This window comes from Grus americana, chromosome 10 (genome assembly GCF_028858705.1).
Source record: "Grus americana isolate bGruAme1 chromosome 10, bGruAme1.mat, whole genome shotgun sequence".
Taxonomy (NCBI): Eukaryota; Metazoa; Chordata; class Aves; order Gruiformes; family Gruidae; genus Grus; species Grus americana.
Window position 1 is genome coordinate 10,216,402 of NC_072861.1, and position 13,519 is coordinate 10,229,920.

Sequence of the window (13,519 nt, forward strand, 5' to 3'; positions counted from 1 at the left end):
CCAATAAGCGTAATACTTCATATGACTAGAGATTTTTTTAAAAATAAGTTTTAGAAAAGTCAAATTCTAAAGCTGGGATAAATAACATCTCTCAGTAGTTTGTGATATGCCCACAAAGAGCTTTAAAATGAAACTAAATGTGGTTTAGTGTAAAACTCTTGACCTCAATTAATTTTGTCTTAGATTCTTCTTCCTCTGCCTCTGTTCTAGTTGAGGTTGTATGGCAGGACCTTGATAGTCTGCCATACCAGTCTTTTCAGCCCTTTTTCTCAGTAGCTGAGTCCTTCATCTCATGTTCTTGTCAGGAAGCAAGACCATTCCTCTACTTCTTTGTCACTTAAGGCTTTTATTGGTAGTAATGAAGATACCTCTTGTCTGTGTCCCTGCTTTCAGTTGCTGCTGTGCTGGATTTAGTGATGGTTTGCGTTACAGCTTTTTTTAAATGTAGCTTGAAAGGCTGCTTCTGTTCTCTGTTTCTGTCCTGGGGTCTTTTTTGAATTATCACAGGAACTGCTCTTCGTGTCACTTTGCATCATTCCTATATTGCATATTCCTATATTGCTTCCTTTGGCTGACTGTTATCTGCTGCCATGCATTTTGTTCTACCCAGTTCCTGTCTCTTCTCACAAGATTTTATCTTTACTATCATGTCTTCTGGCTGACCTCTCCCAAGTGCATTGTTCTAGCACCTTGTTACTGGCACCTGTTTAATCTGTCTGTTCTTCCTGTTTCTCAGCTTGCCCCTCTGCCTTCACCCTTCTTTTGGGTCTCGTCTCTAGGAGATGCCACTGAATGCCTAAGGGTATAGTGCTTTGCTGTCCTGGGCCTCGTTTCTCTCTTCATCCCAGACCCACCACCTCTTCTGTCCTTCTAGGCTTATTATCTCTTTCTCTTGCCTTATCCTCCTAGGAACCACAGACTCTTTATTGGCACTCTGCTCCCATGCCATCTCCATGCTCCAGCAGTTAGCTGCTGAGAATGAACAGCACTGCTGGTTGGAGGCATGGTATACTCCACCAACCAAAATTAGGAAGATGACAGTGATGTGAGCCCATCAGAGCTAATCCAGGTTGTGTGGAGCAGCATGTGACTCCTGTTGCTGGTATTTCAGTGTTGTGACAGTACTGGTCCCTGGTAACTCTGGTCCTGTTTGATACTGCCTAGATTTAAAATAGTGGCACATCGCTGTCCTGCTGTATATTTAGGGTATTAGTGGATACCTGTCGTAATGAAAGTGTTAGTGTGATGTTGGCAACAGCTAGAAAATGTTTTAATGCCTTATAAACTTTTTGCAGCAGTATTTTGTAGCTCCCCTTTTCAGATGGTGATTAAATCGCTTTTTTTAATAGTTGTTTTCTCTTACCTTTCATGTTACTTAAAATTATCATGACTTGTTTCCATTTTCAGGTGCTGACTATGAAGGTATCGGTACAGGCTGTGGCAGTGTGGGGGAAAATAGCTCCCTCTCACAGCATCACTGCTATTATGATTACAGATGACCAGCAGACTATAGTTACGGGAAGTGAAGAAGGACAAATATGTCTCTGGGATCTTTCATCAGAACTAAAGGTTTGTGTCTGCTGTGCCACAGTCTGCCAAATAGACTGACTGGAGTTTTATCTTTTGTTATTAACAATGGGATTATCCAGACTTGCACTTATTTAGATTAAGTTTTAAAGGTAGTTTGATATTTGTCATAAGAAACTCATGATGCAAAAAGTGTTGAAGCGCCTACATGAGCAACCTGTTATTTACAGACTGTGGAAAGTTTTTCATAGATTATCATGACCTGTGGATTATAATTTGAAATTGTGTGCTATGAGTATGATAGGAAGTAAACATACACAATTATCATGATTCCTATCTTGTAAAGTCTGTTTTCTTTTTTCTCTAAATCAATTGCTGAGCATGGCCTGTTATTTAAGGAAAAAAAAAATCTATTTGTAAAATCAGAGCTCTCTACCAGGTTAAAAATGGAAAAAAATTGTAGAAAGATAGAAGATGATGAAATATATATTTTTGGTATAATTAAGCTGCAAACCTCCTGGCATATTATTGCTATTGCTTTGACTATTTCATATTTTCCTGAGAACAGAACAGAGTCAAAGCAGTTACAATTATCTATTCTGCATTCCTTGGATTCGGCTGCCCTATTTGTTCTCAAATATAGCTTGAAACTTTAGTTTGCACTCGTATGGGGCTACCTTTTCCCATTAAGATCTTTGCATCCAGTGCAGTTAATCAAAGGGATTACTTACAATATATTGTAAGAAACACATGCTTAAGAGCTTTGCTATATCAATTCCCTACTTCACTCTGTCAATTTTGCTGCATGCTGTAGGGTGAAGACCAAAGGTATTCTGCACATGGCCTGTTTTATAACATTTGATGCTCCATAAATTCTTCAGAAGGTGCAAATTTTAGACTACAGTGAATAAAAAGACTGCACTTTATATAAACTGCATAATCCATCCGCATCTTGGTACATTCCAGAAACATGATTTAAGAACATAAGAATATAAAGCAGATTGACAATTACTCATTAATAATATCTAAAAGTAGTATTCTCTAACTTTTTTAGATCTCCTTAGTTTATACACAAAATATTATGTTTAAGTTAAACCATTGTATTATTCTCCTAGATTTCATCTAAAGAAATTCTCTTTGGCCATACTGCTTCTGTAACTTGTTTGGCAAAAGCAAGAGAGTTTGAGAAACAGCCATATGTAGTAAGTGCTACTGAAAATGGGTAGGTAACTGAATATTCAATTACTCATTTCTTAAATCATGAAATGTATGGCAGGCGCAGGTCAGATTCAGCATTTGGCAGAAGGCTTTTAATCCACTTCTGAAAAGGATAGCAGCTACTTAGGATGACGACTGTATTGCTTATCTTACAATAGTCTAAGAGCTTGTTTCTTGGACAAGAGAAGGCTTTGGGAGATTCAGATATCTAGTAGTCAGGAGAATGAATTGTTCAGTAGGTCAGCTAGGCCCCATTCAAAGGGAGAATAACTGGCTATGGGAGGGAATCAGCAGATTCAGAAGCATTTTAATATCATGATTTGTTCTTCTGCTCCTTCCTGAGCTCAGTCTTGAGAATTGTGTCAGTACAAGAGGCTAATGTACTCTGGTCCGGGTCACACTTGCTCAGTGAGTACGTACGGAAGCACAGAAAAGACTGTCCTTGAATAAAAGGCATATATATTCCTTATCTTTGTTTACATCTGACTTGCTATTTTGAAGTACATCCTTTTAGAGGCTCCTGATCTTGCAGCTTCTCCTATGTGTTTGTGGTGACTTGGCCCATTGCTTTAGTCAAACTAATTTCTGCAGTTCTGCTAGGTTAGCATTCAAATTTATTTTTTTCTTTCTGAATATTTGGTAATCGTTTAAGGTGGGATCTGAAGCCCATCTGTTCAGGATTTCAGTTCTCAAAAGTAGTTAGGGCTAGCTTCTTCCTTAAGGGCTTTCCTTAATTTTGTCTTGCTGCTTAATATTATCTTCATTTTGGGTTCATCTTTTCCAATTGACAGGACAGCTCTGTTAAAACATCTTTGCATGAAGAGTTCCTGACAATTCAAGCTACACCTTCCTGTTTCTCAACAAGGAGCTTGTTTATCCTTTCCAGCTGCTAGGATCTCTGATTCTCACACTCAATCATGAGTATACAAGAAAGGGATAACTTGAACAAACTGGTTCAGGCTTCTTAATCTTCAAAGGTTAGGCTGCCCCGCTGGACAGATAGTGGTAAACAGTTCTGGTTGTTATGTGCAGAGAGGAAGGTGAGAAGTCTATGGAACTAGTTTGTATTGGCCTCTTAAAATTCTACTCAAGGGCTCAGAGGTGAAACTGTTTTTATCTTAATTCTGAAGTTCTGTTAGTGCAGTACTGTTTCCAGATAATACTAGGAGAAAAGATACTGTATTTCCAAAAAGCATTAAACAAATGAGGTTTTTGCTATAGATATACAATAGAGATGTTCACATCCTAAAGGTTCTGCCTCTGAAGGGATCATCGGGCTTGCTTGGAATGTGTATAAGTAGGACTGAATAATCTTCTGGTCCCTTTAAATGTTCACTTTTACCAAATAACTGCTGACTTTTCATCTGTATTACATAAGGGCAAAGCATCCATCACTGATCCCTGGAAGGCTGCAGCATGAAGTTGAGAGAATTACAAATAGGAAGCCTCATCTTCAGGAGATGCAGGGTTTGTCGAACTGCATTTTCTGGCTTGTGAATCATTCACTTCTGCCATTTTCAAGCTTCCATCTCTTTGTATTGAGGGTGGAGGAAATGGTATGGAAGATGATACTCTCCCACCATCCCACTTCAGAATCTCTTAAGTGTTTGTATAACTGGCTTATCCCAGAAGGATGAGTATCGAACAGTATTTTTGTACTTTTTATAGGGAAATCTATAAATTAATCCATAATGATCCAGAAGTTCTCACTGATGTCCTGTGTGTGCGTATAGCATATGCTGTAGGACAGGTTTAGCAACATGTGATGTCACTCATCCTTGTTAGTACACACAGTAAATTCAGTGCAACATGCAGAAGCTGAAGTTATATTCTGGTCTCATGTGTGCATGTTTGCATGTATGTATCAACTTTACTGCTTTAGCTGTGTTACTGTAATTGTTCTGATACAAACAAGGAGAAATTCACTGCCTTGAAATGTTTAACAAACAGTGTAAGCGTTCTGCTTAAGTTATGACTTTTGGTCTACTGACTCTGTTGCTACACTACAGGTGTATAGATTTTACTGCTCTTGCTCAGCTGAAAAATATAAATTAATATTTTTAGATTATCATAAAATGTGAAAGTGTGTAGATTAAAATGCAAATCGCTAAGTAGTATTTCTGATACAGAATATTTTTTCAGTGTTCTTTAAGTCCTCATACAGAAAATGTCTTAATGTAATTTCAGAAATCATAAAATGATTTTCAACTGTGGAAAATAATTCTTGCTGTTTAAATAAAATCTAAAAGCATCAAAGTTCAACATTCAGTTGCTGAGCTATGACAACATACCTCATACAACCTCATTTACTACACTATTTGAGTGTGTTTCTGATGTACTCTAGTCCCATAGCGTGTTGAATAACGTCTAGCTGAGGAAAACCGGCTAATGCATCTTTCTCAAACGTTAACCTTAATCGTAACAAAGTGTAGAGATGCGCAGACCTGTAGGTTGTCAAGAGGTGAGTGCTGTATCGTAACAGATACAGCAAGAAGAGTAGCCTCATGGTGGCACTGTTTCTTCTCCACAGAAGTCGCAGTTCCTCTCAAGCACTGAAGTCTGATGCGACAGAAGATGCATTATGTTTTCCAAAACGTGTGGTTTAAGTTCAGTGAAATGAATCATTTTCAGGGGGATGTAGTTCCAATGACAGATAGTTACAGTGATGCGTTGACGAGCTGTAATGGCAGTATACCTACAATTTGTTGTAGACCAGTGTTGGCCTTAAAGTCAGGTTTGCTGCAAGGCAGCAGGGTGTAATTACCAAAACAAAAAGAAACAGATACTGTATGTCATCCCTGCTAATGACTGCAACATCTTCTTACCCAGTAATCTGTAACAAAAAGCCGCATAAACGACCAGACTGCGCTTAAGTACAGCACTAAAGAAAAACTTGGTGGCACAAAATTATTCCAGCCAATTGAGTGGAAATGACAGAGAATAATATAAAGTTATCTTTGGCAGGGAGATGTGTGTTTGGAATGTCACTAGTGGACAGTGCATTGAGAACGCAAAGCTTCCTTATAGGCATACAGCAATCTATGTAAGTATGGCAACTTTTCATGGAATATCTCTGTTCATTGCAAGAGGAGTTTTGCTTTATTAACATGATATTTTTCAGAAACATACAATTTTAACTGTATAGCTCATAACATACTTAATAGGAGGAAAAAACCTATTGCAATATAAGTAGTTTTATATCTGTTATTTTTCCTCTTTTTACTTCCGTCTAAGAAGTGAGACTTTTGTGTTCCTCTGAACTCCTTAATCAAATCAAACTGATGCTTTTTAAGCTGCAAATGTCTGGAGTGCAGTATCAGTTAACTTGCTGTAAAGTTTGGGCACTGGGTAGCAGAGTGAAACTGTCTCAATCTTTACTCTTATCCTGTGACAATTGCATGGAAACTTCAAGTTTAACATGGGCTTTTTGATGATATATTTTAGAAATACAAGCAATCTAGTCAAACATTGTGAGACAGTCTACTGAAGAGCTTATTTTTAAACATTTGAAAGGTTTTGATGCCTAACTGCTGCCCCCTAAAAGACTGCTCTGCCCCATTTCCAAAAATACACTTTAATTCATTGCAGAACTTGGGAGATCCCTTTTTTCAGAGGCCAAATTGCTTTAAATATTACTTCAGATAATTTCAAGTGTCTGCTTTGAACTCTGTGCAGGTATGCTAAGTATCTAGATGTTGGAGTGTGAGGCTGTATTTGAAATACATGTGTGTGTGTGTGACTGAGGAGCCCAGCATGTATGGTTTGGATTCAGAGAGGTGGCTTCTTTCTGGATATATTAGAAGAGCAGCAGCTCAGGGCTCCTAGGTTAATTAAAATGCTGTCATTCTTCAGTGAGGAAGTCTAGGGTGGAACTAAGCCTCCAAATGATGGAAGTCTGAGACCTCATGTGACTCAAACTATGGCCAAATTCAGAATCCAAATTTTTTAAAGCTTCCAGAATAAACACTGTTTTTCATGATGCTGTTTTAGTTGATATGATGAATTCGAACACAGTTGCTAATGATTACGGGAAGAGAAAAACTTAAATTACTAAATAAAGAATATAGAAGAATAACTTAATAATCTATACTTTTACATATATGTGTGTACATATAAAGCATAGACTAAGAAGTTGTTCTTCTATAGTTTTTATTTGTGTACATATTTCAAGCATATATATTTTTTAACATGTATGTATATACACACACAATACAGTGCCTCAGTTATGTAATAGAGGTGCAGTATGATCTCTTTGTGGTATGGCTTAATTGCTTTGCGGAGATCAGAGGCAGAATCATGTTTCTTATCCTTCAAGTAGCAGAAGCAAACACTTTTAGAAAATTGTTACTTCCCTATTAGAAGTTAGCTAAGTCTAATTTTGGCTAGTTAATGATTTTTGTTCTGTAACTTGGACAAGATGGCTAAAGGAAAGTAGGAACTTCTAACAGGAACATTTTCTTAGGAAAAAAGAATAGATGTCATTAGGAGGGGAAACTATTCTTAAAATGCAACCTTCAGATATTTAGAATTGATTTTTTGCAAGGGCTTTTTGGGGGTTGGATTTTTTGGTTGTTTTTTTTTTGTTATAGGTTTTGCTGTTGTTTCATGGGGAATGATTGCTTGTGGCATATTACCTGAGTGAGCATAACTTCCTACAGAATGTTATTGTCTGGGAGGTTTAGTGCACAGTGATTTTGATAGCATCACCATTTAAAATTGTTACTTTAGTTAATGTTCTAGCAGGTTTTAATTAAAGTACTAGCCTATTTATCTAGTAGGTTCCTTTTGTTCAGTGTAGATGATTGCTGTAAATAGCAGGTGTCAAGCAGTGCAAAATGAATATTTGCCATTTGAAATGAAGTTTAACACCAGGGTCAACTCTTAACCATTTGTGGGTCTTAACCAGTGTGGGATTTTCTCAGAGGATTGACTGACTATACAAATCTTCCAGTTCAAGCCTAATTTGAGTAACAATAATCACAAATGGTTCCTAACCATTTCTGCCTCTGTTCATTCATAATATCCATGGTAATACTTATCCTATTCCCAGTTATTTTTGCTTCTTTTGTTTTCAGACTTCAATTAGTTAACTGACAGACCAAGAATTATTATCTAAGCAAAACTGAATGCACAGAGAATTTGTAGTAAATGAGACACAATTTTGTGGGTCTATCTGATATTCTGCCTACACAATTGCTCTCTTTAAGGATACTATTTAGTTGTAAATTTCATTTGAGGTGGCTGCTTATAACAATTATGTGTACAATTACAAACAGATGTTACACAAAATGCAAATGTTCTTGCACATATAAAACACCTTTTAAAAAAAACCTTCATAGTCACTCTGCACCTCTGTCATCTCAGTTGCTTAATACTTTGCTATGGGTGTGTTTTTTCTTTGCAAGATTGTTGAGAAAGAATGAATCTTCTGGGGCATTCTAGTGTTCTATGAACACTAGGGCATTTAGTGTCATAATGAAGAATATCTCATGGAGTAGAAAGCCTTCCTGGAAAATAATGGAAAATTCATTATGAATATTTTATATTTTTGCCTGATTTTTTCATCTTTATGTACCTCTTGATAACTGGAGCTTTAGCAAATGTTTGGAGAGATGAGGCCTCTTGAGAAACAAATCCCAAACTGTTCAGCAATTTATAATGAAAATTAGCACCTTGATTGTTTCCAAAAAATCCCAATATTTAGGTAGGGCAGATACTTTCAGTATGAAGCAGCTCTAAGATATATGCCTATATTAAATTGTTATAAATATATGTGAAATTCTTGTCAGTAGCAAAATTGTGTGTGGTCTCACGTATGCAGTAGATTTTTAGTAATGCTACAAGTGTTGATTACATTTCCGAGTATGATATGCTTTATGTGAAAAATATGCATGTTTGTGTAGCTTTATATGCTGACTCTCTTCTTTCCGCTTGCACAGTATTACCATTGCTCGTTCCGAATGACAGGTGAAGGCTGGCTGCTTTGTTGTGGAGAATATCAAGATGTTCTTATTATTGATGCTAAGACTTTGGGTGTTCTTCACACCTTATCGTCATCTCAGTCTTCTGATTGGATAAATTGTATGTGTATTGTACACTCGGCAAGAATTCAAGGTATACATTGTAGATGTTTTTATGTAGGCCAATTAAATCATGATAAAGTGTTTCTGTATAGATAGTACAATCCTACTAACTTTAATACCTAATCATGTTTTACAGAGCTGTTATGTAAAAGATGGTATCATTTCATTGACAGCACCTAAGGTGTTTTTAGTACTCCTGATGTTGGTTGTGTTTCATTTAATATGTTGCTTAAAGAGAAAAACAAGGAGCCTCTACACTGGTTATATGAATCTCATTTCTTGTATACAAGTACAAATATTGTAATATCAGGAAAATTCAGGGCAAGACCCCAATATTCTATGCCTTCTGTTGAAATATATCTGATTGGACAAAATAATTATTCACTATTTGCTTGCATGTTTTGTATTTCTGTATACCAATTAGTTATTTTTATGTAAAATTAAGTTCATCTAAAGTGTCCTGCAGAATCCTTTTTTTTTTAGTGCTGTATAGAACACTAGGGTCTATGCCAAGGTTCTCTTTTTGTTAGGCACTGTTTGAACTTGGTTTCAAGTTGACTATCTCACTGTTAACTATTCACAGAAGACTCATTGGTTGCAGTGTCTGTAACTGGAGTTGTTAAAGTGTGGGACCTATCTTCGTCTTTGAATAGTATACAGGTCAGTCTGAGGTGTGAAACAGCAATTTGAATGATAATATGAACTTAGTAATATTCTCAAGTAAAGCATGCATTGAAGAAGCATATGAATGAATTAGAATGTTCTGGATAAGTATTAAACAGAATTGATTAATTTTGTCCCAAAAATCTGAAAGCACACCCTATCGCTGTTTAGAATTAGTTGGGCTGTTGGACAGCTCTTGCCTTGACAACTGCAATGTCTTTTGCCCAGGCTTCGTGTCTTTCTGTATTCCATGATGCCGAAGCTGTAACGCTTGCATTCTGTCCTGAAAATGTCACTCCATTCTTTGAACCTCTTTAAACTCAAAGCTCTTCAAAATCAGCCTTTGTACTCCCTCTTCACCCTCGTTACCTTTTTCAAAATGGTTCTTTAGACTTTCTTTTCCTCTGCTTCCCACAATGCTGTCTTCACTTGGAAAAGACTCTTGCTGAATCAAGTGCCCTAGTTCTACATCTTCAAACTTGCTTATTCCGTGCAACTTTTCTGTATTAGTATTCTCAGCAGTTATCACTTGACATGCACAAGTGTTAGAATTGGAATACAATGGTTTGTGTTTGAATTAAACAGAGCTAGATTCACAAAGGGACTTCAGTATTACAGCTAAGTACTATGAATCATCAGCAGAAATGGCAAAATGCCGACAGTCTTCCCTGAACATCCGTAATACATTACTGCTTTGCTCGACAAACTGCAGAGCGTGCTGCAGTGCTACTTGTTAACAGGTAGCATCAGGCCCCTCAGGAGAGTCCGTCAAGTTTGGTACCATACCAGTGTCTTTGTGATGTGATTTTTGGTTTATCTGCAATGTTGGGGTTGTTTTTGGGGGGAGTGTCTTTTCAACACTCCTAAGGTGAAAAATACTGTCATGCTGTAGAAATTCTGGGGACTGTAACAGCTGATTACAGACATCAGAGAAGGATGTATGGTATGGTGCTGTCCGTTTACTGCCTGGGGCTCTCTTTTGTGAGGCGAGGAGTGCAGGAGTTAGTAACAATCCAGCTACTTCATATGTTAAACAACAGTATTTCAATAAATATTGTTGGATTTAACTGGAATTAATTGGAGCTGCAAGATGAGTGAGAAAATGGTTTGCAGTTAGACAGCCATGATTCTGTGACCAGTATACCACTTCTTCTTTGAGAGATTTTGATAGTGGCAGTATCTTTCAAAACATGAAACATCCATAATAATATAACATTATTATATTGGATTTTTGAGCACAATGGCCTTGATAAGTCTGATAGTCACATGAAAATCGTGAAAATACATATTTTCTTAAAACCATCTATACATTCAGTAGTACAATGCTAGGAAAATTAATTACTTCTCTACTACTTTAGAGGTGTTAAGTTAAAACAAGACATATGACAACACCATATGTCTCAGACTGTCCTGGTTGCAACAAGGATGAGTGGGAAAGCAGAATATTCATCAGCCATTCTGCATCTGATACTGTCAGTTTGTAGGTGGCTGTAGCTATTTTGACTGAAGAATACTTAGCAGATATTCATTGCAGCAGATGCTATCTATGACCTGCCTTTAGTCCTTCTCCATATTCATTATCACTTCTTTAAGTGAGATCAAGGTCCAGTTAGAGCTATGCTGAATGTCTTCTGTTTACATGGTACTTGTGAACTCTGCTGTCTTCCTAGCTCACTCTTAATTAAGAATTATATGTTGCTTTGCATTTTGAAAATGTATGTGAATAAAATTATTTTCAGTGGCTTGTTTCTATCCTAAAAGTAAAAGCTCAGATATCTAGAATAAATCTTACGTTTTTTTCATCTGTGCTGTAAAGGAGGAACAAAGTGTGTGTGAGAAGGAATCAAAATCTCTGGACTGTATAAATTGTCAAGCAGTACGGTTTTGTACTTACACGGAAAGGCTCCTTCTAGTCGTGTCCTCTACGTGCTGGCAGGTATGTTACTGAGCGTTATACTTTCTTTTTAATTTTGTTAATTTGGAAAAGCCAATGTGATTTTTACATGCAGATGCTTGGTTTTCTCCTCAGCTTAAAGAAAGTGTTCACCAATTATCAGATATGTGCCTTGTATTGCTTCTCTGATTATTTTAACTGAGATGAAGTGTTTATTTTTCAGTAATGTATTTCTGCTCTAAAAGTTTAACATGAAATTGGCTGGGTAGCAAGGGAATTACTTCAAGTATGAGTCTGAGCACTGGGTGCATTATAGTCCCCTCCACAGTGCACTTCAAAAGGAGACAAAGATGCACAAAAACTGTTTAAGTATGACAGAAGTAATCACAGCTGGCAAGTCCTCAGTAACCAAGGGCCTTTGTTCCATCAGAGCCAATAGCCTGGGTTCCACTAATAGAAGCCAGCAAAACTAAAGACCCCAGACTATTTCACTTTTTCTTGTAGCTGTAAGAAAATGAATGCATTGTGTAGTTACTGAAACTGTTATTTATTTTAATTTTGTTATACAGAAATTTTACAAGAAAGTTCAGTTTTTCTTTTTTCTAGTTTTATAACTTTCCTCTTAAAACAATCCTGTGCTATTAGTGCAACATATGTACCTGTTTCAAACACTAGTGCTGTTGGGGGGGCCAGAAATTTCACATACACCTGGGTCAACTTTGCATAATAAAGTTATAGCATATCCTTGAGACTTCTCTTGGACTATTTAAAAAAAGTAATGGAAAAGCATTTATAAAGAAATTCCATATAGACAATCATAGGCTTTTCCTGGAAAAATCTGAGTAACATGCATTGTTTTCTATTAATTTCTATAATGTTTTTCCACAAGAGGTGCATATTTCTTCTAATATCACCATTATACATTTGAATGTTTTATTTTACTGCTCAAAGTAGTGTTGTAGCTACATAAGTCACATTGGTTTTCAACTTTTATGTTTCAGTGAATATACAGCTTTAAAATAAAAGTTGATGATCTTACTGCTTAATTAGAAAGGTATGTGATAGCATAGGAGAGATTCACATGTGTGTTTAGAGTAGCTCCTTAACCTGCTTCTACAGTAATGAAAATATAGAGCAAATTAGCTAGAAATTAGCTAATGAATATAAACTAGCTATGAATAAGTCATAGAAATTCTCATTCTGAAATCTATTTCCTCACACTACTGGAATAAATTATAAAAGTGTGGCTATGAATATCCTTTCCATGAGGCCACTAGAAACACGAACAAGCAGACAATATCCTAGATTGCCCTAGTCATATCCTGTTTCAGCTTAAAATGGGAAGGTCAGAGGAAGCAAACAAGTCATAATTTTTTACCAGCTCTAGAAATGAGAGAAGAATTCTTGCAAGCAAAGAGGATTATATGTTCTTTGCTTTCATCCAATTTGTGAAAAATTAAAATCTTTATTACTACCCAAAGAAGAAAAGAACAAAATCTGCTTTAAGATATGTGGTGTGATTATACCAGCAGATCATCTTTTAAGGAATACAGAAGCATTTATAGCTTCTATCAAAGTCTTCAATGTCATATTTATGTGCTAAATTCATTACCTACCTCTCTAAGAAATTAACAGTCCAGTAAATATTAATAACGAATGCAAGGCAAAACAAAGTAAATCCCATCTAAAATCTCCTGATATAACAGAAGGCTCTAATGCTGTTTTTTCTTTATTGTTGGTTTCTTTGGCTTCAAAATATATGGTTTGATTCTGACTTTGCACTAATTTGACAGTATGAAAACCGCTTTGGCTTTAAAAGAGGTAGTCAAACTACAAAGTCAAGCTAACGTTCTACTTATTGATGCGTTGACCATAAATCAGCTTGAATTAAAAGGAATGTGCCAATACTAATTGTTTATATTTTATTGTTTTTCTGAGCTTAGGTCTATGATTATTGCGATTTCTCCTTGCTTTGTACTGAGTTCTGTAAAAGTGGTCAGTGCTTTGCTGGTGGAGAAGTACTAGCAGCTTACAGACTGATCGTCTGGACAGAAGATGGCCACAGTTACATCTACCAGCTGCTAAACAGGTGGGCTCAGATGGGAAATTCACACAGAAAGTTCAGGTACAAGAT

General features: G+C 36.5%; 1 protein-coding gene across 3 annotated transcripts in view; it reads left to right on the forward strand.

The window, feature by feature from the left end:
* Window positions 1-13,519, forward strand: part of WDR72 (WD repeat domain 72) — a 117,296-nt gene that overhangs the window by 7,933 nt on the left and 95,844 nt on the right. For 2 of the 3 annotated variants that reach the window (XM_054837387.1, XM_054837385.1), the window contains exons 2-8: window positions 1,408-1,569; window positions 2,643-2,749; window positions 5,710-5,788; window positions 8,685-8,859; window positions 9,412-9,488; window positions 11,308-11,427; window positions 13,329-13,474. In XM_054837387.1, coding sequence (XP_054693362.1) covers window positions 1,417-1,569; window positions 2,643-2,749; window positions 5,710-5,788; window positions 8,685-8,859; window positions 9,412-9,488; window positions 11,308-11,427; window positions 13,329-13,474 — 857 coding nt within the window. In that variant the 5' untranslated portion in view covers window positions 1,408-1,416. Of the gene's footprint in view, window positions 1-1,407; window positions 1,570-2,642; window positions 2,750-5,709; window positions 5,789-8,684; window positions 8,860-9,411; window positions 9,489-11,307; window positions 11,428-13,328; window positions 13,475-13,519 lie in introns of those variants that run through there. The other variant, XM_054837388.1, reaches the window with a different exon arrangement.